Genomic DNA, 24,057 nt, shown 5'->3' with positions numbered 1-24,057 from the left:
AGTTCGTTGTAATTCATAATGGTACTTGATCAGTCGTTTGGTTGTCGATTTACACCAAGCCGCACTCTTTCTCAAGATCGCTCCACCGCTCTGAGCGCATGGGGTCTAGTTTCCTCACCTTAGCCATCCAGTTCTTGAGGTCATCAGTCTCGTCATCACTCAAAGATCGTCCCTCAATCTGCGGTAACGTCCTAGTGTAGTCCAACAGCGCCTTGTAGATGCCTACAACATCGTCGTAGTCCTCTGCTAGCTCCTTGATATCTTCAATCTCGCGCTTTACGTAAGTCGCTCTTTCTTCCTGTGAAAGGTTCCGGGCAATCTTGGGGCCGCGGTCTGACTCTGTCAAGTTCAAGATGAGGAAATGGTGGTAGTACCACAAGGACTGGTCCTCGGGGCCGACATTTAGCGCTTCGCGTACGAGATGCAGTTCTGCCAGAGTTAGCCAAATAAGCCATTTTGATACAATCCAGGTGTCGCACCGTCTTCAAGGAACCTCTGCCTAGCCTTATCATCGGCGCTGCGCTCATCCAACAGGCGGGGTATCAAGTTTGTGCGGTTGTGCCATGCTGAAAAGTTGGAAAGGTCGCCGTTGATCATCTTGGTGGTGTATGCGAATTCGGACTCGACCATGCTCTTCCCATCCAAGACCTCGCTTTCCAAGGTGGCAACGACCGTCCGCCGGTAGCCCCAGGCGTGGAAATTGCGGCGGTCCTTGGTCAGCATCTTGGACACCAAGCCTAGCTCCTCCTCCCATATGCGACGAGCTGTCGGTTTCGGCAGGAGTTCGATTGCTTTTTGGAGCAGCCACGAGCGGTACTTCCAGATCCAGTAGCTCTTTGGGAACTCGAGTAGGAGGGGTATCGTAAACGTCAGCTCGTTCTTGAGCGTGATGATAATGTCCTCGCTCGGAGTAGCCTTGTTGGGTTGGGGCGGCGCATCGGGTGTCTGGTCAGCTGTTGTACCACTCTTCCCATTCTCTGGGGCCGCTTGGGACGCGGGGGCGGGCTGGGTCGTGGTCGAGGAAGAGGGCAACGAGTCGGCGGAGGACGGAAACTGAGTGCATGCTGCTGATGAACTCGCGGGCGGCGCCGACGGCGATGGCCCAGGCGAGGGTCTTGATAATGATCCACAGGTTAGGCAGCGCCTGCGGACGTTCCATGCCGTGTAATGCTCCGGGTTGAGGCGGAGGAGCTTGGTGGTGAGGGAGAAGGTTTCGGGGTCGGAGGGATCGGGGCCGGCATGGAGGAGGCTGTCCTCGAGAGAACGTAGGTTCGCGATCTTGGCGAGGTCGGCCTGGAGCTGTGCTTCGGTGCGTGGCTTCCGGGCTGTGCGGGCTACGCCGTGCTGCGATGATGAGGTATCAGTACGATGGCCTGGGAGATACGGAGGCGATGGAAATGCTGGAAAGGCCAGCTGGCTAGCATGGGGCCGAGGGTCGCAAGGTGGTGAAACCTACGGTGTCCATGGGGAACTCTTGGATGCTCCAGGAGAGCGGAATAAACTTGGGAATGGAGACGACAAGGGCGGACGGGGAGGTGTAAGAGCCCGGAAAGATGTCCCGGTGAGGGAGCTCTGGGCGGTTGAAGCTGATGCGGGCGTTGGATGAGCCGACAGGGATTCCCCACCACCCAGGCGGCGTTTGGCGGATGAGACAGGTGGACAGGTCCCCAGAGTTGTCTCGTTTAGGCATGTCATTTAGCCACTTTGGCCCGAGCTCCCGGTGAAGAAGGCACCGACCCGCGTGTGCTGCGCTGTGTCGCGCTGCTTCTGTCAGCCATTTCCAACGTCATCTCCCTCCCAGCAGCAGGTGGTGACAAAGTGGAAGCTCCTCTCATGATTCTCCTGCCAGCAGCGACTCCTGTAGTTGTCTGCACTTCTAGTAACACTTCAGATCAAAATGGGTTTCATGTGACACACGCTGGAGATTGGGAGGCGGCAACTCCCTGACCAGCGTCACAAAGCCTCTTGCCTTTCATTCCTAAGTTGCCTCACGTATGCAGATGGCACCTTCTAGGCAGGATGAGCCAAGGGACCATCTATCTAGTGATGGAAATTCCCAAAAATGCAGAATTTTCCCCTTCTCTCCTCCATCTCCGCTCCTAAAACCCTTCTCTCCCCTAGGTACCGTCGTCGACTCGGCATCGTTCATCCATCAAATATTCGTCGGCGTGCGTATGACGGCTTCGTCTTGTGGTCCTTGACGACTGTCACCTAGCAGCATCGATCCCCATATTCTTCAACTACGAATTTCTTTTTTTTCTGATAAATTTTTTAGTACTTCCCTTGCATCTTCCTTCTCCCAGTCACCAACATTGCGGCCAGCATCCACTCAGTTGAACAATGAGTCGATGCCCCAAAGTTCGGGGCAAGTCAAGACTACCAAACAGCTCTCGGGACTCCGGGTACCTTTCTGACGACTCGCCCGAAGACTATGGTTGGAATATTGAGAATGAGACACCGCACAGGAGTGGACGCCTTCTGGATCGCACCGACTATCACCTGTCTGTAGACGGCTCAGCAGCTGGAGACAGAGGGTCGGAAGATGACAAGAGCACGCACGTGTCACCGTCAACTATACGACGACCGAAGTTGGGCTCTGTGTCTCCCAATCACCCGAGATCGCCTTCAGTAACGCCATCCCAAAGGCCACGGGTTTGTAACAGCTCATCGCCTCGCAGCGTTGGCTCTCTGCACAGTCCGGACCGTTTCGTTCCTCGCCGAGACCCTGCCACGCCGTCCTCCGAAAAGATCCGGGTAACCAAAGATCTCGACTCTTTTTCGCCAACAGAGAGATTGTTGAGGCATCAAAGTGCCACGTCGGATCCCTTCCAGAGGCCACAACAACGTGTTGTTGCTTTAGCATCCAACTTTCGATCCATATCGAACTCGATCTACCCAAGTAAGCTGCAAAAACGGCCGACTCTTCAAGATACTAACAACGAATAGTTCCCACGGCTCTGTCTGTCATTCCACAGAGCCCGGATGGCCACGGCACAGTCTGGACCGTTGGCGGTCCAGCCCCTCCTCCTGGAACCGCCGTAGATGATGGCCGTGGTCACTATCTTGAGAGTGGCACGAACGCGCGGCTGTTCACTACCAATTTCGCCACTTCTCGTGTCAAACGAAGAGAGGATTATGAGCGAAACCAAGGGATCGTCGCCGATGCTCTGCAAATCAACCAGGTTGAGAGACTGCTCGATTTTGAGCATCCGGTCCCCTCGCTGAGTCGAACATTGACACAAAAGAGCCAGCAAGCACAGCTAGAATCAAGAACGCACTGGACCGGAACAAAATGGGTAAGCCCAGAGAAGAATACCGGCAAGTGTTTTCCTGCCTACGCGTGCATTTTGCATTGCTGACGTTTTATTACCGCCTGCAGTTACACGGCCAGTGCAGCACAATCTACCCACCACGTCTTACAAAGTACTTGACGCACCTGGGCTCCGAGATGACTACTACTGCTCCGTGCTGGCGTATTCACCAACTTGCGGTTCTCTGGCTGTCGGGTTAGGCAGCGCCTTATACGGATGGACAGAGCAATTTGGCGCAGTTCCCATCGACTTTTTCCATCACAAAGGCTGGGTCACTTCGTTGTCCTTTTCCTCCGTGGGAGGGAGCAAAGCCATCCTCGCTATCGGGAGAGCTGGCGGTCAAATAACTCTGATATCCCTACTCGAGAGTCTACCGCGAATGTCGCTCAGGCAACAAACCTCAGTCAGCTGTGTCAGCTAGCGGCCAACAGTAACAATGAGACCGTCCAAAAACCCAAACGGTTCTGGTGGCCTTGTGCCCACGGAAGACCTTCTCGTCAGTAACGAACAAGGCCAGATCTGTTACTACGTTGTCGAGTGGCCACATACATGGGAAGTGGGCCGAGACTCTTGGGGTGGCACGGCAACACTGGTGGCGACTATTGCAGTTCATACTCAGCAGATATGCGGTCTTGTTTGGGCACCGAGTGGCCGTGAATTTGTCTCCGGATCCAATGATAACATGGCATGCTACTTCGAGATTGAGAAGATGCTGAAAACACGCAAGCGCAGCAGCAGCACATCATCCAACGAGACCGTCCGCCGAGGTCGAAGATCAGAAGTCCGCTCGAGGTCACCAGAAATCGCCGGCAACAGCTCCGAAAGCAGGTTTTCTTGGTTACCCAAGAGCTTGGAGTCGTTTCTTTACGGCACATCTGCGAGCGAAGCCATGGCGGAGCCAGACGTCCGAGGCAACGGCGGCCACCTTGTTCAAGGACAGGCAGATGAACAGACCACCTTTATTCGCGGATCAGAGAAGCATTGCTGGAGGCATGGTGCTGCAGTCAAGGCAATCGCCTTTTGCCCCTGGCAAGAGACTCTCATCGCTACGGGGGGCGGGTCGAGCGACAAGTGCATTCACTTTTGGCACACGGGAACAGGCACCGCCTTGGCTACCATTGCCGTATCGGCACAGGTGACATCGTTGATCTGGTCCACGACACGACCCGAGATCGTGGCTACGTTTGGGTACGCAACACCGGATCACCCTTATCGAATCGCTGTATTCAGTTGGCCATCGTGCGAACAAATTGGCGCTGTTGCGTTGGACAATGGCGCTCGTGTCCTATATGCCATTCCGTACCCTGGAGCACCAGCTGATGCAAAAAAGGGAAGTCGGAGCGTGAAGGAAGGGAGCATCGTCATGGCTACAAGTGATGAGAACGTCAAGTTCCACGATGTTTGGCAAGACAGAAAGAACGCCCCGATGGGTGGTGTTGGGGTGTTGAGTGGCAGCGATATACTCGAAGGACTGGACGGTATTTTCAAGGAGGGGGCCGTCATTCGTTAATGCTTGTGAAGGAGTGAAGGAGTTGAGAGTAGACGCATTGATAGAATGAGACAATATGCCTCCTAACAGAGTTGCCTTGTGGTGGACAGGTGGTCTTTCTGTGTTTATCCCGAGACGAAACAGAGCAATTCGACGTCCGCTTACTGAAGTCCAAAGGGAACGTCAAGGCGGAGATGCAAAGTAACAATCATTGCGGCGCCATTGCTGGAGCAGGCGTGGAAGACGAAGAGGAAAACTTACTAACATCTCATCGCTACGTATCAGCGCGACACGTACGCAAATCAGTGACAAGGCAGAAGTGAGCAGACGAAAAGACGAAAGAAGTTGGAGCAGTGATACATCTGTAAGCATATGTGAGTCTAGACTGTGTCCAGAGCGGGAGTAATGGAAACTCTAGGCTGCCCCATTTCATACCTCCAGCTAAGCCCGACGACCGCAACTCACCAGAAGCGCTACCCCGGGGCGCCCCAGACACCCTAAATCCGCAGGCGGGCGAGTGCATCCCTGCAAATGGCAGGAACCGCAAAGCCGCTGCCTGCACCGCAAACGTAATCCGACCTGCTGGGCGCCGGGCGGACTGTCCTCCACATGGCCTCTCAGCGCTTGGTGTCTCAACCCCCGTCCCCGTTCAGGCGTCGCCTGCATGAACACCTCCAGAACCCCAAATCTTCAACACATCCGCCCTACCCACGTCCGAGTCGTGTTTCGCAGTCCAGATTGAAAGCAAGACCGCATCGTCGAGTGTTGGAGTCGTACAATTGGCATCGAAGCCGCTTTCTTTGTTTCCTTCCTTTCCCGTTAGACTATATACCGAGGGCACAGGCACACAGCGGCAAACATGTCCAGCCTGAACCAGCTCTACCTCCTCGCCGACCACATCAAGCTCTCCCTCCTCGAGCGCCAGCGCGCCCAGTCGCTCAACCTCGACGCCGACACGCAGGACGGTCATATTTCACGCTCGCTGGACCAGTTCCACGATGGCCTGGAGTTTCTAGATTCAGAGGTCCAGCGCCTCCAAGGCGCCGGCGATGAGAGGTAACCCTTCCCGTCTTCTCCGACATAGAGACCCTCATATCTCCAAAACGTCAAGCGACGTCATGTTCCGGACCTTCTCCACCGACATCACTATCAGCAAAAAAGAAAAATGCGCTGACCAGAGATGTGATCCAATGCAGCGCCGCTCAGAACATCACCGACTCCCTCCCCGCCCTGCAAAAGCAGTTCTCGGACCTCACATCCCAATTCCACGGCTTCTCGAACCCGTCCACCTCGTCCACTACCACATCTCCGAACGACCCGTCTCTCTCTCCCGATTTCGCCGCCGCGCAGTCCACGAAACCGCTCAAGGGCTCCCTTCGCGGCCTCCCCGCCGGCGGCTCCGCGAACAAAACGGTACGCTTCACCGACTCGCCCGCCGCCGCGGAGGACCCCAATGCGGCCGCCCTCTTCGGCGAGGGCCGCTACCGCGACGACCCGACGGACTCGGCGGGGTACCGCGACCAGGCCGAGGGCATGGACAACCAGCAGATCCACGAGTACCACTCGCAAATTATGCGCGATCAGGACGATCACCTCGACCGGCTGGGCGAGTCTATCGGGCGCCAGCGGGAGCTGAGCATGCAGATCGGCGACGAGCTGGATTCGCACGTCGCGATGCTGGACGAGGTCGACGGCGTCGTGGACCGGCACCAGGGACGGCTGGACCGCGCGAGGCGGCAGCTGGGCAAGGTCGCAAGGGACGCGGGGGAGAGCAAGCAGATGATTGCTATCATTGTGCTCATCATTATCTTGGTTCTGTTGATTGCTATCTTGAAATGAGCTTGGGGGCCCTTGTGAAAAAGGTCTGGCGGGGTTTTTTTGGGGGGGGGGGGGGGGGGGGTCGTTGAGTTGAGGGCCAGGCATTACGTTCTGGCCATCATTGGTTTTCTTGTCTTTGATTCCAAGGCGCATAGCATGGTTTGGCGTTTGGGGAGTCTTACAACTTTGTAGAATCTTTCGTTACTCGGGATGACACCCAACGGCATACAACTCTTGATCATGGGTTCTTCAGCTCTCGCATTACATAAGACGGTGGGCGCCCTCTTACTTGGCTACTCAAAAAAGGCGAACGACGGTCGATAGGGGACATGCTGTGGTGCTGCCGTCATGGCGGCACGATATTTGTCGACCGTTCAACTCAGCAACCTCTTTGAACCAACGCATGTTATCGACTTGCTTGGAATGGGATGAAGGCTCCGGCGTCAACTTGGGCGGTGCGAATGTTGAGAACATAGGCTACGATGCGGCTCCTGGATTTCCAACAAACGAGGTTGTTCCGTTAGTTCCAACGGTCTATTAGTCTAGTTGGTTAGGACGTCGGATTCTGATTCACACCCAGATTCTTCCGTAGGCCCAGGTTCGAATCCTGGATGGACCTAATCTTTTGCCTTTTGCGTCAATTCACACCACAAACTCGTCAGTTTTTCCTGTTGTTATCACATGGTTCGTTGTTTTTATACTTCATCCGGGTCGGCACTTAGATTTGACAAGGGGCAGTGCTACCCACCCAGCCCCTACGCCAGTACCTCACAAAAGAACCCTACTCATCTTTGTCAGATCCAAAGGAACTGCTTGTCGTTGTTTTTCCATTTCAACTTCGTCTGTGTCAACTGGTTAAAGCAATGCCGACGACGTCTTCTAAGAAAACGAAATCTTGTGCTCCCGCTATATCGGGTGATTTGTCACAATCATGTCATGAGTATCATCCCTCCACCGACCACGCGGTTTTGAAAGTGAGAGCACAAAGCTCACCACGAACAGAACAAAATATCAAGAGTCAAAACTTTGTCCGAAAACATGACTGCTCTTGAGTCCTTTCATGATGACACAGCCACATCTTGCAATGGGTTGTGTGTCGTGGTCAGGATTTAGTTGGCCTTATTAGTCGGCCAGCCTGTCTTCAGGCCAGGCAGCACACATCTGACATTGGATACCCATGAAGTAGAAAAACCACTTCAAATACAACAATCCAATCTACTATATAATCTTACAAGAGGTGCATCAGTACTCTACCATAGAAACACACACATACACACACAATGCGCGTTTTCAGAAACCCCACATCGGGCCTCGACGCAATCCTCAACCGTCCCCCCGAAACATCCTGGGACCGCCTCGTCGCCTCCCCCATCACCACCATCGCACGCTACCTCTCCACCTTCTTCCCCGTCTCCTTCCCGATCGTGCCGCGCGAAGACGACGCGGTGACGGTGGTCTGCATCTCGGACACGCACAACACGCGGCCGCGCCTGCCGCCGGGCGACATCCTCGTCCACGCGGGCGACCTCACCGTCTCGGGGACGCGGGCCGAGCTAAAGGAGACGGTGGACTGGATCAAGGCGCAGGAGCATCGGTTCAAGGCCGTGGTGGCGGGGAACCATGACCTCTGTCTCGACGAGAGGTTGCGGGAAGGAGAAGAGGAGGGAGAGGTGGACTGGGGGGATGTGGTGTACCTCGACTGCTCGTCCGCCACGCTCAAAGTGCCGGTAGGCGGCGACGGGGGCAAGACGAGAGAGATCAGAGTGTACGGCAGCCCGTAGGGAACTGGGCGTTCCAGTATCCCCGGTCCGGGCCGCTGGATCCATGGGCGGGGAGGGTTCCTGCGGGGACGGATGTGCTGGTCACGCATGCGCCGCCGAAGGGGCACATGGACGATCCGCGGGGGAACTGGGGGTGCGAGATGCTGTTGAGAGAGTTGTGGAGGGTGAGGCCCAGGTTGCATGTCTTTGGGCACGTTCATTGCGGGCATGGGGTTGAGGCCGTTGGGTTTGACGAGGTTCAGGGGGCGTGGGAGGATGTTGTTTTGGACGTGTCGAAGGGGGGAAGGGGATTCATGGCGTTTGCGAGGATGGTGAGGGCGTGTATTGGCGTTTGGTGGAGGGGCGGTAGGAGGGGGAGAGGGGCGACGGTGCTTGTTAATGCGGCTGTTGTGGGTGGGCTTGGGGATAGGTTGGTTCGGGAGGCTGCTATTGTGAGGATATAGAGTCGACGTTATTTGAGATGGAGCCATTTGATAGACAAAAAGGCAACTGGGATCAATGGTTTTGCGCAGTATTCGAGTCGTATCTGCAAGTCAGGGGCCAAATCGACCGCTGATGGGCAACTTGCATCACAAGGAAGGGTGAGTTTACAATCCTAGAAATACTATAAAGACTCTTTCATCTTCTGCGTACACAAAGTAACAACAAACGCAATACCGGTGAAGCCGCTATCGCTGTTCCAGAAAAGACCCGTTCATATGGTTTCAGCATAGGATCGGCAGGCGTGCGCCCTTTTCTATATGTCAAACCCAAAGGCAAACTCTGTGGCTCTCTCTGGCATCTCCGTCGTTCCTCATGTGTTGCGTTGCTTCACACGTAACATATCTCACAAGGCTGCAAGCAAGGGCCCCTGCATAAGCGCTGTCAATACACCATGATCATATTGAACATATATCCATCTGCTCTCAAGCTTTAAGAACTCTTCGCAAAGTAAAGCACATTTATGCAGTTGAGATCAATGAATAGCATCGCAGATTTATAGCTGTTCCGAGATTTTCAGGCCAAGTTTTGACAAATGTAAGTCTTTCTAGCCCCTGTGCTAAGCTATAGAGACAGCAGACGCGAATTAATGAGACGATATCAAGCTCTCAAACACAGCTTTCTTCGGCAGTGAAACGCTCCAATAGCGGATCTAGAAGTCAGATGACTACAGGAAAGCATAGTTTGCTCCCTTTCGATATGAACGGTGGGCATGTACACCGTTCAAATACGTAGACAATTCCGACAGTGGCAGAGGATGGTTTCATATAATACGATAAACAGCTCTTGTGGATTGTGGATGCATACACCGATGATTCGTCCATGTTTGAGATCTTTTCCTGGATACAAAGACTGGCTCAAGCAAGGAAATAGCTTTCCGGTGTTGGTATTGTCTGGTTCGTCCATTTCAAATGACACAAATAGAACTGTCAAGAACCTTCCAGCTTGGTAGTTCAGAGACACAAATTGACCTCGTCAAGAACGAATCGGGCTTGTTGGATCATAATAAAAAAGACAACTTCAAGCAAAGCCGGTTGTAATCGACCACAAATGAGCTCCTGGTCAATCCATCAATGCTATATTCACTAGCAGAATCGCGTCTCCAATGTTAGTACTGCGCTGCATGTTGTGATGCTGAACCCAGACGGCAGGCTTGGTTTCAGTGGGCTCTCTTGTCCTCGGTTCCATCCATAGAATACTCCACAAACAGTAGCGGGAACGCTGGCTTATCTAACTGAGAGAAGTCTCAACGTTGCGAATGGGGCATGTTGCCGTCGGCGATTATGAAGCTGGCAGAGTGTAGCAAGCCGTGGAGACACATGCGATTGTCCCCTTGAGCTCTAATGACAAATCCTGGCAAGATATAGTCTCTCGAAAAGGAGTTGACTCCAGACATCAGACAACAGCAGTCGAGGCTTAGAGAAGCAATGACAGACCGCATATCTGGATCATCTGCTCTCATTCCGGGAAGAACATGCCTCTACCAGCGGACAAGTCTTTTTGTGATATCGATCGCTTACGATAACGGGCCAATTAGGTCGAGCAGAGTACACGGAATTGCATGGAGATGTCAAGACAACACAACATCGGTCGCTCGATTTAAGAAAATGAGACTAGGAAGTCTCACACTGACTTTCAGTCATATCAAACTTGTGATCTCCATGGAGTTCTCTTCAAGTTCGAGGCACCAGCACAACTAAGAGCAGTCTATCCCTCACTATCTAAACACAGATTCGAAATCATCAGCTTACTTCGCCGCAGCTATATTCGGGCATGAATGGCCCAACAGAGAAGATGAGGTTCAAATCTTATCCCTATGCAGGTCGTGGGTAGACGAATAGCGCGTGACGATCATAGTAATACCGCTCTCAGTTGTCGACCGAGGCTCACACCAGAAAGCCGCAACTGCCAGCCCTAATCATGCTGTGCTCGCAAAATGCGATTTCAGGACTTGACGGCATATATATCACGGTAACCAAGGGCGTCGCTGTCTTTCGAAATACTGGTGAGTCTGACCAAGGTCTCGGAAACAATATGACAGCGCTCTAGATCCTGTCTTCGAAAGCCCATCTTAAGCTCTAATCCGTGGACCTCTCCAGATAGATTTGCTTCAATCCTGCGCTGGCGAGAAGTAACTGAAGATGTTCAAAGAGAATCAGAATCATTTCCGAAGTCGAGGAGCAGCCCCTACATCCACTGTATCAGGGACAGTTACGGCGGTTAGAAAAGGGACGTCGCTGCAGCGGCTGTTGCTTGTCATCATAGCTCTCGGAGTATTGTGTAGAATCAGCATCAGACAGAGAAGATCTTGGAGTAAAACATAATTTGACATCATAAATAGCAACGAGAAAAAGGTATCACCTCGTTCAGGCGCGGCCAGGTTTCAACCCCATATAGAGGTCACAGACACATCCGGATTCCGTCCAGACTTTTGAGACTGAAAGTGAGATTATCATTCGAACAATCTCGCGCCGCTGTATCCTTTAATAGAACAACACTGAATCTCTCTTGATGTCTTTATAAGCTACATCCATGCCCAGTATAGAGTTTCCTCAGCAAAATGGATACCTCCTCTTAGTTGCTACTTTTCAATGCAGAGCAGGCATCTTCCATCGAACGAGAAGTAAAGCAACAAAACCACAATGGCCCAAAGACAACAAGACCTCGGCCTCTGTCGACGCTATTCATCCTTGTCCAAGTATTCGCGTAGAGATACCAAATCATACAGTAAAAGGCGTGGTCGCATGGGCATAATATAGCCCCTTAGATGAAGAGGGATGGATGGCGATATAGCCTGTCCTCATGACATGTCTTTCGTGGCAATCTGCCTACCTAACAGCGCAGACTTGAATTGCCTTGCTCATCTTCATCGTCTCCCGATGTCACTTAAATATCTATACTCGCCACCAAAACTCCCGAACATGCTCGTCCGAAAGACGCACTCGCCAACCGATGTGGGGGGTACTTAAGCAGTGCCATGCTCAAGGTTCTAGACCATCAACCAAAACAATCGGTGTGCCAGGCTGCCGTGGTTCGCTATGTGAAAGACGACAACTCTGCTAAGGTAAAGGGTAGACGAGCCTGATGCTGACCTCTGCATAGATAGCGGGTCTTCGTCGCTGGCCTTGATCATCCTCGCTCGGCTATTCGCCCAGGTATCCAACGATACCTGAGGCAAGGGGTTGAAATTCTTCAGAGATTGGACTTACTACTTTGGTCTTGTGAAGAGGTCAGATTGCGTGGCCTTGCTGACCGAGAAGAATGGGTGACGTCTCAGACGTAGGATTTGCTGCAAAGACCATCATGAGTAGATTCCGATATGTATAGTCTTCGCCGTAGTTGCATCACGTCTCACCTCCGCATCAAAAACACCACCAGCATGCCACCCAAGGTATTTAGCTCAAGCCTGCACTCATCTTTTAATAACTGGCTCCAGAATCTGTTTCATTCATCATCATCTGTCCGGTTTCGGGTTATCCTACAACACTCTTGAACCCATCAACACTCATCATCCGCCCCCAAAGCCCCGACACTAATCATCTTCAAATTCGGCCCCAACCCAACAAACAAACTCTTGTGCCGCTTCCCCGGCATAGCCGTAAACCTCAAACTCTTAATCGGCGTCCGGCCCTTGATCCCGTCCACAGCAGGACACCGCAGCCTCCGCCCCGACAGCAGCGAATACATCCCCACGGCCCCGTCATCGTGCGCCGCCGCCACGACCCCGGCGTCCGCGTCGACGGCCCAGCCGATGTGCATGTGCGCGTCGTTCTTGTACCCCTCGAACTCGACCACCGGCCGCACGCCGTTCGGGAGCAGGCGGCGGTAGCGTATGTCGAACACGGCCATCAGCGACCGCGGCCCCGCCGCGACGAACTGGTGCGGGTTCACGGCCTCCAGGTGCGCGACGGGCCCGATGGGGAGGAGCTCCCAAGCGTCCCACATCGTGCGCATGTCCATCAGCTTTATGGTGGGGTTGCGGCCGCCCGCGAATAGGACGTTGGGGTTGTCCGGGAGGAAGGACGAGGTGAAGAAGTCGCCCTCTGGGGGACCGGGGCGGGGCCGGGGCGGGCCGAGCCATCTGACGCGCTCGTCGCCCATGAGTCTGAGCAGGCCGAAGCTGGTGCCGATGACGCAGACCAGATTGGACGAGGAAGGCGGTCCTATGGTTGTTGAGTTTACGACACCCTCGTGGCGGCCGCTGCGGTAGGAGATGTGACGGAGGTTGTTAGCTGTAGGTGCGTCAGTGAATGGGATCTGTGAACGGCACATAGGGGGCAAGTTACCCCTGTCAAGCAACCACTGCGGCCGGTGGTCGTTTGGGGCAGACCGTGGCGGTGAAAAGAGGTAGAGGTTCGTATTATTGCTCGGTTCCCGTGATGTTATGATCATACGGTGTGAGTTAGGGTGATAGTTGATGGATGAGATCTGAGGGCAGCCAATCATCTCATGGCGATGCGACAGCCGATGCTCCGGACGACTGGAAGCATCTGTACTGAAAGATATCCTGCGAATGTCAGCATCTCGACACCGTAGATCACCAGACCAACATACTCGTCGTTCTCGTTCGTGGGTATATACGACCCGATCACAGTCTCTTCGTCAACAGCTGCAAAACTTTAGCATACGCACACCAACCCAAGACCTCACGAGGGCCAACTCACTCGCATACGCAACCCCGAGCCCCGTCTTGTCGTCGTGCCCACTGACCCAAAAGCACGGGATGTTGGGAAACCTCCCCGTCGCGAAGCTGGGCACAAACGGCACATCCCCCTTGTCCGTCAACCCCCTCGCCCACGCAGCGGCAGGGACATCATTCACCCCAAAGCTGCTGCCGCCGCCGCCACCGCTCCGGATCTTTCTCTCTCTCTTCACGACGCCAAGCTCGGCCTCGAGGAATCCGCCGAGGAGCGGGTCCCGGAGCACGGCGGACCGGACAATGTGCCGCTTAAGCCTCTCCTGGCGCGCCGCGACGGCCTTGGCCTCGCGATGCTTGACCTTGCGCCGCTTGACGCTCTCTGCGGACCACGCGGCGTTCTGCGGCGCCGACTGCGTCTTTTCGATCTTGAAGTACTTTCCCTTCTCCTCGTCTATGAAGTCTTGTGTCAGCCGGTTTGTTTCTTGTTTGTCCATGTAAGTCACCCCGGGGGTATTGGGCGGGGTGGGTGTGCGGGTAGCCCACCATAGTAGAATCCAGGGATTTGCATCCGTTGTTGGGGTGCCATGGCGTCGGTGTTCGGCGCCGTAATCAGCGTCGCGCTCTCTCCGGCTCCGAGGCTTGGTGAGATTCAGAATCGTAGCACTGGGACGTCGGTCCCAAGGTGAAAGGTCGGTGAGTAAGTGCCTGCCCCAGGATGAGTGGCACAGGGTATGACTTGAGTCCTAGTTATTGGGAGGCGGAGTAGGGTGTGCTTCCCCAATAGGTAAGAACACCAAGAAGAAAGAAAGAAAAATCCAACTAGCTTCCTTTGATCCAAACAGGGTGGCGCACAGTTTGTCAAGCTAAGTAAAAAATACTGTGAGCCAATCTGGTGATGTGAGTGTGTGAGTGTGTTGCCCGCCTGTGCAAGAGGGTGTGTACCACCAAAGCAGATTCCAGCAGATCGTCACTTGCACGTGTGGTTTGGGGGTTTTCCATGCATGGGCCTTGCGGCACGATGTCGTCGACGAGCTGACAGAGGGTAGAGCACCCCCGGGAGAAGATGGCGTCGGTGGCGCCGAGCTGGCAGGGTGGTACGGCAACGGGGTTTCGATGAAGTTGGATGAGCGGCAGGAATGGCCGGGGGAGGACACCACCAGCAGAGGTGGAAGAAAAAAAGAAGGGAAGGGAAAAGTGGGGATAGTGGTGGCAGTCTTCGGCACCGGCGCCGGCCTACAACTCCAACCTGGAACACAGCACTCGGAGACGCCCTGAAGAGGGTGTGGTACACTGCATTGAAGCGCTGTAAGCCCGGCGTGGGCGAGCTAGAAGCCGCCTTGCTCTAAACCTCCGCTGGTGTGACAGCCCCAAATGCTGTGCGTGTGGAGGCGGAATGCAGCCCGCGCAGCACCAGGACTGCGAACCGCGGCGGCCATCGCTCCCTGGGGAAATAGCGAGACTAACACTTAGCTCAATACACACCACCATCGATCACCAAACCAACACTACACCCAGCTGCGCGGCATCTCCTCGGTCTCGCTGGAATAATCGGTCGCTCTTCCACTAGAACAAGTTTCTTACCCCGGTCAGCCTCAAAGTCCACTTGGAGAAGCTTCCCCAACCTCCGCTTGTTCGAACAAGCAGCCATCAACATCAACGGCCAAACTCGGGCAAGGCCCGCTAGGGAAGGCTTGATCTTTCTCCCACACACACCCGACGCCCCGTTGTCTTGAAGTTCTGACCAAAGGACTAGGCGGCTCCGAGGCGCGGCGTTACTGATGATCTTGGTAATTCCGATTAGCTCATCTAGAACCATGCCAAAGTCTGACAACGGCTTTCGACGGTCAACGACGACGGCTTCCCGCGCCGTGGAACGGGGCTCTCGGCGATCTGGTGAGTGACCAACCTCCCGGGACAAACGTCTAGCATAGCATCTCAGTGGAATCAAACGGTCGACTTTGCGGCTTGAACTTGCGAATGAGATATAGAAGAAAATGGCCAGAGGATCAAGAGGCGCCAGCCAAATGTCTTTCCCAACCTCCAGGGCGTTCGTCGTGACCTTCGCAACCATTCAGCCTCCTCACATCCGTAACACCAAATTGAAACCATCGCCAAGCCAGTCATTCCTAACAGTTACACACAACCAGCCCCAAGTACCATAGTGAGAAAAAAGAAACCACACAATGTTCAAGACACCTACCCGTGAAGCCAAGCTTGACCAACACCACCTCGCCCCTAAGAGACATTCCACGCGTTCCACGAGAAAAAACGGGCAGAAACCCCCATCCACACCGATCCAAACTCAAACCCCTCCTCCCCACCCCGCCGCCCCTCCACCTCTGAGGCGCCTCTGCTGAGTGCTTGCTTGCTTGCCCCTCCACCCCTCCGCCAGACTTCCCGCCAAGGCCAGTGACAGCTATCCAAGCTCCCTTTTCCCCTTTCCTTTCCACCTCACCAAGCTACCTGCCCAAAACCTCTTCCTCACCACACCTATCCAACCTCTCCTCAACCACCCGAAAACCGCCAAAATGGTCTACACAATCACCGTCCACCTCCACGCCAACGACCACCCCGACTCCGTCGACCGCCTCAAGGCCAAGCTCGTCGAGGCCTCCCGCGTCTACTCCAAGGACAGGGAGACCGTCAGCTGGTTCGTCATGCAAGACGTCCACGACCCCAGGTCCTTCACTATCGTCGAGCGATTCGAGACCGAGGCTGTAAGTCAAAGCCACCTCTCTCTTCCCCTTCCTCCCCAAATACACGCCCACTGGGCTGTCAATGATCAGCCTGACTGACTTGTCTACTCCGACCACAGAGCCAAAAGTACCACCTCGAGAACCCCTACTGGAAGACCTTCGACCCATACGTCGTCCCCCTGCTTGACCGGCCCATGGACTTGAGAAGACACGAGGAGCTAGATACTTCTAAGGACGTTGTCGTTCCTCAATAGAAAATGCACATGACTAGAATGACAAGAGAATAAAACAATTGAATACACATGGAATACCCGGACCTTGAAGACGTTGATGTTCGATGGGATACATATTGACTTAAAAATGTACCTTGTCTCAATCCACTGAATAAGACATGTCATCGAATAAGACATGTGTGGCCGATATCGAAATCCTTCCAACCAGCCAACACATAATGTCACTTGAGGGCAAAGAGGGTTATCATAAATTTTACGAATTTGTATTAGGTCTATGCGCACTACTAGGGTATTCTCCCCCTCCACTCGAATCACAGTAATTACCGATGAGGTCGACATCAAACTGTTTTAAACAAAGAGAAGGCGATGTCACTCCTCCTCCGGTTGATTAAGGCCAAATGTCTATGCGGCCCAAGAAAGAGCACCCAGAGCCGATGAAGTACGACTCTGAAGAGACATCCTTCTTTACTGCGACTTCTCGTGCTGGGTAGAGACACGCTGCAGGGAAACGACTGGTGAAACAGTTAGCTAGGGTTCTGTAACATGACACCTTTTGTGGGGTGGGATATATAAACTTACCAAAGTCCTCGAGCGAACGCTGCTTCTGGCTGCCCTTGGGGGACTTGCCATGCATGAGGTTGTCGAAGCCCTTGCTGTCCTCGAGCATGTAGTAAACTCCGGCGCAGACGCAGAAGACACCGAAGGAGAAGATCCAGATACGGACAACGGCGACAATAGAGGTCTGCTCGCCGCCCTGGAACCAACCGAAGATACAGAAGAGGGTGGCGAGGATGTCGACAACCAGGATGGCACCAGACAGCTGCCACGAGGGGATGGAGGACCAGAAGGGGCCGTTGGCACGGGTGACGAAGATCAGCCAGTTCTCAGTAAGGGAGATCTCAAGGAAGAGAACCTCATCCATGTTACCGAAGTTCTGGACGATACCGCCGTCGGGGCCGTGAGCGTACATGGTGGTGACAGTAATCCAGGTACCGACAGCGAGGACGACACCGAGGAGAACGGACATACCCCAGAGCTTGGGCAGGTTCCACTTGACGGGGGTCTTGGAGAAGGGGGCGTTGTCGTAGGCGATGGCAAGGGTGGCGATATCGGCGAAAATGGCAATGAACACGACAAGCTCGATGTTCAGGGAACGGTTGAGAATGGCGATCCAAAGACCAAGGTAGATCTCCAAGTGGATGGACAGGGCGATACGGTAGACGACGTAGGCGTACATGCGGTGGAAAATCTGGCGAGAAGTCTTGAGGGCGTCGATGATGGCACCAAGACCGGGAGCAAGGAAGACGATGTCGGCAGCGGAGCGAGCGGCGTCAGAGGCACCCTCGACGGCAATACCAGTATCGGCCTTCTTCAGGGAAGGAGCGTCGTTGACACCGTCACCAGTCATGGCAACGAGGTAGCCACGCTGCTGAAGAATCTCGACGACGTTGTACTTGTGCTGGGGGAAGACCTCGGCGAAACCATCGGCAGCCTCGACGAAGTCGTAAACCTCAGAACCGGGCATGTCACCGCCACCACCGAGACCAAGGCGCTCAGCGTTGTAGATGTTGGTGCCGAGACCAAGCTGGCGAGAAGTCTCACGAGCGATACCGACGGCGTCACCAGTAAGCATCTTGATGGACAGACCGAGAACCTTGGCCTCGTTGACAGTGCGGGCGGTATCGTGGCGAGGGGGGTCAGAGCAGGGCATGATGCCGAGGATCTCCCAGGCACCGTGCTCACCACGCTTGCGGGCAACACCAAGGGAACGGAAACCACGGGTAGCGAACTCGGCAACCTTGTTCTTGTAGGCCTGGTCGATCTCCTCGGGGATCTCGTGGTCCTGCTCGACGGTCTTGAGGACGAAGAGGGGAGCACCCTTGACGCAGGTAATCTGCTCACCGGCGGGGGACTGGACGATGGCGGTAACCTTCTTGGAGACGGGGTCGAAGGGGAAGAACTCAAGAACCTGGTACTTGGACAGGACAGACTTGGCGCGGGGATAGTAGCGCAGCGACTTCAAGAAAGCCTTGTCGATGGCGTCCATACCCTTCTTCTTGCGGGAAGCAGCCAAGCAGGCAGTGAGCATGAGGTCCTCGGGGTCGACACCGGCGACGGTGTAGGGCTCGGCAAGAGAGAGCTTGTTCTTGGTCAGGGTACCGGTCTTGTCAGAGCAGAGAATCTCGACACCAGCAAGGGACTCGATAGCGGAAAGCTTCTGGACAATGGCCTTCTTTTTGGCGAGGTAGGCAGCACCGACAGCCATGGTGGTGGTGACGACGGCAGGAAGACCGACGGGGACACCGATAATGGTAATGGCGAGGGTGAAGCGAAGGATGTCGACAATGCCGTTGGAGCGGTAGAAGGAGGAAACCCAGACGATGAGGAGAGTGAAGACGACAAGGACCAGGAGAATGGTACCAATGCCGTTCAGGACCTCAGTGAAATGACCAGTGCCGGAGTTGGCAGCGTTGACGAGGGCGGCAGCGCGACCGACGAAGGTGTTGTCACCAGTGGCGGTAACGATGATGAAAGCCTCACCACGCTTGATAGCGGAGGAAGCGTAGCAAGAGTCGTTCTGGTGCTTGTCGACAGCCAGAGACTCACCAGTGATGGCGGACTGGTCGACCTGGAGAAAAGCATCCTCGGTCACGATCTTTCCGTCGGCGGGGATAATGGTACCCTCCTCAACCTGGAGGATATCACCGGGAACAACCTCGGGGGCCTCAACCTCCTTCAGGGTGCCGTCACGGAGAACGACAGCCTTCAGGGCGAGAGTCTTCTTGAGTTCGGCGACAATCTAGGGTGGGGGTCAGCAATGCAGCTCTGGGAAACCCTTGGCAACGCATGCCAGGTGTGGGGCCGGGTTGACTTACAGATCCGGCCTGGAATTCCTGAACGAAACCGACAACAGCGTTAAGCAGCAAAAGACCGCAAATGACACCGAAATCGATCCAGTCCTCAAGACCAGCAGCCAGGACGGCAGCGGCCTCCATGACGAACTGAATAGGTCCGACGAAGAACATGAACTGCAGCCAGGTTAGCGAATGGTTCGTGGCAGACTGACAAGGTGGGCGGGGCGACATACAAACTTCAGGACAAGGTTCTCCTTGGCCTCAGCCATCTCGTTGCGACCCCACTTCTTGCGGCGGTTGAGAACCTCTGCCTCAGTGAGACCCATGCGGGTGTCGGTCTGGAGCTGGTCCTCAGGGACGACACGGCCAGTGCCAGGGGTGGTGTCTGCGAGCCATTGGGTTAGCTGATGCCGTTGTTGACGAGAGTGTGTAGGCCAAGCCAGGTTGACAGCGAGTGCTGTGAACTTGGGGAGCTACACGGGGATGGCAACGTACCCTCTTCCTCCTCGTCGATATGGCCATCCTGACTCTCGAGGTCCTCAATAAGGGCATCGATGTCCTCATCCTCCTCCTCCTCCTCCTCGACCTTGGCCTTGGAGGCAGCGGGAGCCTCGACGGGGGCCTTCTCGTCGAATCTGTGGCCCTCAATGGGCGTGTTGATGGCCGGCGCCGCGGCGTTTGACTCGGCCATGGCGACTGGTGTGAGGCAGACGAGCTCTGCTCAGGCTATTATGCGCGAATAGGGTATAGGTCGCAAATAATAGGTGTTGAGATTGGTAGGTATTCCGTAATACGGCGAGGCGCTGCTGGTTTCTAGGACAAGCCTAAGAAATACTGATTTGGTCGCAGGATACGCGTAGGAAAGGTGATTGAGAAGAGGGAGAGTGGAGAGGGGGGGAGGTTGAGCACCACACGAATGTGAAAGGCGATCTATATACCTAGAGGCAGCCTTCGTGGGTGATGAAAAAAGAAGAGAAAGGAAGCACGGCTGTAAAGGTGCGGAAGCTTCGCTACTTTAAAGAAAGTGCGGGCTTGGGGGGAGAGACACGAGCGACACCAGAAAGAGGCGACGACTGGGCCATCAATGTGCATGTGTGTGTGGTGCAGCAGCAGCAGCACTGCGAAGGAAGCAACAGCAACAGCAACAAGCAGCAGGTGCAACCGTGGTAGAGGGTGTGTCTGCAAGGCGGGAGGTGTGGGTCGGGGGAGTGAATTGAGAGATGAGATGGGACCTTTTTGGGGTGGGTGGGCGTGTGGGAAGGCAAGGCGTGGGCCGTGGAGCATGTCGAGCGAGCTATCCGGCCGACACTGACCCAGGGCAGAGCGAAAGGAAAAGGGAAAGAGCAACCCAAAGAGCCAATCCGTGAATCCACGGCCCAGAGAGGTACCCACTCTACGTACCCGCAACCGACGGTATTGCTAGCTCGTCCGCTTTTTTCCTCTGTGTCTCTCTCTCACACAGGTCCTTCGGGCACTCTGAGCAACAGCGAGGGAGGAGCGAGGAAAGAGCGACGCGATGGACGGCCATGGACCGCGGACGGCGGCGGCGGCAGCGGCAGCGGCAGCGGTTCGGCAGGACCACAAGGCCAGGCCAGAGCCAGGACAGGACGTGTTCGCTTCCCTGGAAAGCTGACGATTAGAATTATTACACATGACAGGCACAGGGCTCAGAGCGCCAAATGGAAGGAGACAATGGCTCCATTGCGCGAGGCATGTTTAATGTCAAGCAGAGCTGCCAAATACCGGACCAGACCTTAACACGCGCGCCGTAAGGTAAGGAAGGTCAATGGCAGCAACGCAACGGTAGCAGCATGGCAACGTCCTCCGTAGGGGAGAAGAAACAAAAGGTGCAGGGAAGGTGAGGTAAGGTCCAGGTCCACGATAAAGGCTCCACCTCCAGACAAGGTAAAGTAGGCAGGTACCTGTTGGCCAGGTCGCGGAGAAGGCAAATGAAGCTGGAGAAGCTACACGCCCTGGTCGGTTCACGGTACGCGATATCCATCAGCGGCGGGCACAACGCGGCAGGGACAGCATTCGACTGAGCAGGACCCAGGACCCAAGACTGGCCAGACCAGTCAGGATCTGACCTCGCCTGGGGGCCCAGTCAGTCATCCAGACGAGGGAAGGATTGATTGATGATGAGCGCGAGAGAAACCTCTTTGAACGAACCTAGTTAAACTATGAAAATGTATTAGGATACAATGGCCTGGGGGTGCCAGGTACAAGCTTGCAACACAGTACGGATTGAAGTTTGAGACGACGGACCTGTTTGTACGAGACGACGAAGCAAGATATTTTTTTCCCTTCGCTGTAAGTGTCTGAGGGTATCTCCGGCTTGGCTATGGCGGCGGATTTTTCCCGTTAGAAGAACCGTCAAGGCCGCAAACAGCCCGCCCGATGAGAATGACAGATACTGCGGAAAACCATCTAGTTACGGGCCAGCTGAAGCAGCGGGCGGTGGAGGTGACGACGAACGATGAGTGAGCGAGGGAGCAGCGCCTCAAGCTTAGCACCCACGGGCCAACAACGCCGTCATCTTGCGCCAGAGCTTGAGGGTGCTTGGGATTTTTTCCGTGCTGATTCCCCTGCGGTTACGCGGATGGGATGGCACATTTGGGGCAAAGCTCCCAGTCCCAGCGGTCGGCAGGGCCATGCAAACACCCAGACGGCCTGTTTTTCCTTGGGGACCCTTGCGCGCACACACTTGCAAGCCGGCCAGTGTGCATCACAGTGCGGCTGGCGGGATGGACAAGGTAATCTCGCGAGTAAACAAAGTACAGCGCCCCACATGGACTCGCCGGGCCAGAGTTCCCAGGACCAGGTGAGGTGCAGGTTTCCCAGCGGAAGAAACACCGCTCATTGGACAATGTCACTGAGAGCATGGGGGGAGAGGTAAGGTACTATGCAGCACAGCGGTAGGCACCTGGGCTCAGTGGGAGCACAGGTGGAGTCGCCGTGTGCTTGAAGTGGGAAGGTGGTCCCTCATTCCCTTTTTTTTTTTTTTTTTTTTTTTTTTTTTCCCCTCCTAAGAGGTATGGATGCTCTTCTACTGGGCGAACCGGCTTCTCGCCGCACTAACACGACCAAGGCTACGTATCGGTTTTTTTTTTGGTTTTTCTTCTTCTTTGCTCAGTCACCCGTCTCGCCCACGACGCCGCAACCCCCACAGTCCCGAGGCTTGTGACTGGCTCGCTGACTGTCGGTGATACCTCGCTCATCACTCGTGGGGAGCAGCCGGCCAGCAAAGGTGTGCCCGCGGCTGCTGTTCCTTTCCTCACCTCGAGCTTGTGGAGTCGCCGACTGGGCAAGGTGAGCGTGGTTGAGGTAAAACGCCAGAGGTACGTACACCTTACGCAGCACTACCTGGTCTCGGCGGTACCTTGTCCAGGTCTGACTACCAAGAAGCAGTGAAGGTTAAACACCAATTTGTAGGTAATTTTGAGGTAAGCTCTTCTTCCATCGCACGTACCTGTTGACATCCTGTTCTCCGTACCTTTACACCAGACTGCCTAGCCTCTGCCCTGCCGCGGGATTGCTCGATTTTTACTGCGTCTTTTTTTTTTTTTGTCTTTGCCGTCGTCCTTACCATCCTTCACTCGCCTTCGAGGCGGCCTTTCCGCGTTGTTTCCCTTCCTGGGGTCTCCGGGACTGCCCAGGCACACGGGCACATTCTGCCGCCTGCGCAGCCTGTCGCTCGCCTGTAAGGGTACGAAGGTCAGCCGGTAGGAAGACGAAGGCCAGCTTGCGCGATTTTTGCACCGTGGCTGCAAATGACGACACTGCTCCCAATCGCAGGCCTTGCACCGTGGAGTTTTTGTCGTCGGCCTCGTCTCGTCTCAAGTCGTTGGATCGTGCGCCGCCCACGGCTGGTGGCTGTCATCAGCTTGCCTCCGACTCTGTCCCTTGCCGCCCGAATGGAACCGCACCGCTGCCGTGAGCTTTGACGCCCGCGATGGGTGGCTGGTTGGACGGTTTCATGGGTTGACGGAACATGACCAGGTCGACAACGACGACGACAATAACAGTGACAACCGATGGGCGGACGGAAGGCGGTCAGCATCAGCACAGCAACGGTCCATGTCTCTATCCAACGGTCATTAAGTGCCTCACCCGGTTCAATTGAAACAATGCGACGCCAATTGGCGCATTCTGGCTCCCACGAGGCTTGTCCCGCCCGGGATTTTGTGGATGGAGATTTTGGACTGCAGTCGCTGTTTTCTTCAGTCAGTCACCACACACACGCATCGCGGACTACACGCCGCGTGCCATTCTGTCGTCTCAGACTAACACGGCTACTAGTGCAAGTTGTGAAAAAATTGAAGTACGTATCTTCCCTGGACATCTTTCGACATGGGATATTACGGCATCCACACAGTTTCAAGGATAGGACAGCAGCACGGTCCAGACGACATCTTCTTCCCATCGTTGTCGTCGTCGCTGTCGTTGTCCATGACTCCAGGAAAGTGGATCACAACAAGCTTTTGGCTCTCCAAGAGTCGCTGCCAGTCATGAGCGTCGACCACTCCGGGGCCCTGGCTGCTCGTGATTGAGCTTTGACAACAGGCTTTCTTTGGGGTGGCTGGGAAGATGGGAGTTGGGAGTCGAAGGCGACCGTCATCAACCCTGCCGGATGCCCAGCTTTTTTTTTTTTTCCTTTGGCTTGCCCAGCGCCCTGCGAATGCGAACCCCCAATCAATCGAAACCTGCCAATCGTCCCGTCTCTTATCAGGAAACGGCCCTTTCAAACTTTTCCAC

At 54.9% G+C, this 24,057-nt stretch overlaps 9 protein-coding genes across 9 annotated transcripts; 6 read left to right on the top strand and 3 right to left on the bottom strand.

Moving 5' to 3' along the window:
- Window positions 1-49: 49 nt before the first annotated feature.
- On the bottom strand, window positions 50-1,690 carry bet4 (Geranylgeranyl transferase type-2 subunit alpha; the record flags this gene model as incomplete). The annotated part of the gene is made up of 3 exons (XM_032021126.1): window positions 50-429; window positions 480-1,344; window positions 1,457-1,690. 3 exons carry the CDS (start codon window positions 1,688-1,690, stop codon window positions 50-52), a joined length of 1,479 nt encoding a protein of 492 aa, XP_031881889.1.
- Window positions 1,691-2,340: 650 nt separating this feature from the next.
- On the top strand, window positions 2,341-3,511 carry CGGC5_v010093 (uncharacterized protein; the record flags this gene model as incomplete). Its single annotated transcript, XM_066152261.1, has 3 exons — window positions 2,341-2,899; window positions 2,947-3,296; window positions 3,380-3,511. 3 exons carry the CDS (start codon window positions 2,341-2,343, stop codon window positions 3,509-3,511), a joined length of 1,041 nt encoding a protein of 346 aa, XP_066008482.1.
- A 236-nt stretch (window positions 3,512-3,747) lies between these two features.
- Window positions 3,748-4,821, top strand: AMA1 (Meiosis-specific APC/C activator protein AMA1; the record flags this gene model as incomplete). The annotated part of the gene is made up of 1 exon (XM_032021124.1): window positions 3,748-4,821. One exon carries the CDS (start codon window positions 3,748-3,750, stop codon window positions 4,819-4,821), a length of 1,074 nt encoding a protein of 357 aa, XP_031881884.1.
- An 838-nt stretch (window positions 4,822-5,659) lies between these two features.
- syn8B (putative syntaxin-8B) lies at window positions 5,660-6,639 on the top strand (the record flags this gene model as incomplete). The annotated part of the gene is made up of 2 exons (XM_032021123.1): window positions 5,660-5,856; window positions 5,997-6,639. 2 exons carry the CDS (start codon window positions 5,660-5,662, stop codon window positions 6,637-6,639), a joined length of 840 nt encoding a protein of 279 aa, XP_031881885.1.
- Window positions 6,640-7,299: 660 nt separating this feature from the next.
- CGGC5_v010090 (uncharacterized protein) lies at window positions 7,300-7,670 on the top strand (the record flags this gene model as incomplete). Its single annotated transcript, XM_066152260.1, has 3 exons — window positions 7,300-7,302; window positions 7,357-7,558; window positions 7,621-7,670. 3 exons carry the CDS (start codon window positions 7,300-7,302, stop codon window positions 7,668-7,670), a joined length of 255 nt encoding a protein of 84 aa, XP_066008481.1.
- Window positions 7,671-7,898: 228 nt separating this feature from the next.
- On the top strand, window positions 7,899-8,399 carry rglC-3 (putative rhamnogalacturonate lyase C; the record flags this gene model as incomplete). Its single annotated transcript, XM_032021122.1, has 1 exon — window positions 7,899-8,399. The coding sequence occupies one exon, from the start codon at window positions 7,899-7,901 to the stop codon at window positions 8,397-8,399; it is 501 nt and encodes a 166-aa protein (XP_031881886.1).
- A 3,978-nt stretch (window positions 8,400-12,377) lies between these two features.
- Window positions 12,378-14,104, bottom strand: CGGC5_v010088 (uncharacterized protein; the record flags this gene model as incomplete). Its single annotated transcript, XM_032021121.1, has 5 exons — window positions 12,378-13,111; window positions 13,166-13,386; window positions 13,434-13,488; window positions 13,544-13,969; window positions 14,062-14,104. 5 exons carry the CDS (start codon window positions 14,102-14,104, stop codon window positions 12,378-12,380), a joined length of 1,479 nt encoding a protein of 492 aa, XP_031881887.1.
- Window positions 14,105-16,046: 1,942 nt separating this feature from the next.
- CGGC5_v010087 (uncharacterized protein) lies at window positions 16,047-16,468 on the top strand (the record flags this gene model as incomplete). Its single annotated transcript, XM_032021119.1, has 2 exons — window positions 16,047-16,235; window positions 16,334-16,468. The coding sequence occupies 2 exons, from the start codon at window positions 16,047-16,049 to the stop codon at window positions 16,466-16,468; spliced, it is 324 nt and encodes a 107-aa protein (XP_031881776.1).
- Window positions 16,469-16,912: 444 nt separating this feature from the next.
- Window positions 16,913-19,993, bottom strand: pma-1-1 (Plasma membrane ATPase; the record flags this gene model as incomplete). The annotated part of the gene is made up of 5 exons (XM_032021118.1): window positions 16,913-16,959; window positions 17,027-19,247; window positions 19,324-19,476; window positions 19,536-19,687; window positions 19,798-19,993. 5 exons carry the CDS (start codon window positions 19,991-19,993, stop codon window positions 16,913-16,915), a joined length of 2,769 nt encoding a protein of 922 aa, XP_031881775.1.
- Window positions 19,994-24,057: the final 4,064 nt, after the last annotated feature.

Source organism: Colletotrichum fructicola (genome assembly GCF_000319635.2).
Source record: "Colletotrichum fructicola Nara gc5 chromosome Unknown KSG_Nara_v1_contig05, whole genome shotgun sequence".
NCBI classification, from domain to species: Eukaryota; Fungi; Ascomycota; class Sordariomycetes; order Glomerellales; family Glomerellaceae; genus Colletotrichum; species Colletotrichum fructicola.
The sequence above is the reverse complement of the archived record's forward strand: the minus strand, read 5'-3'. Positions and strand labels throughout refer to the sequence as shown.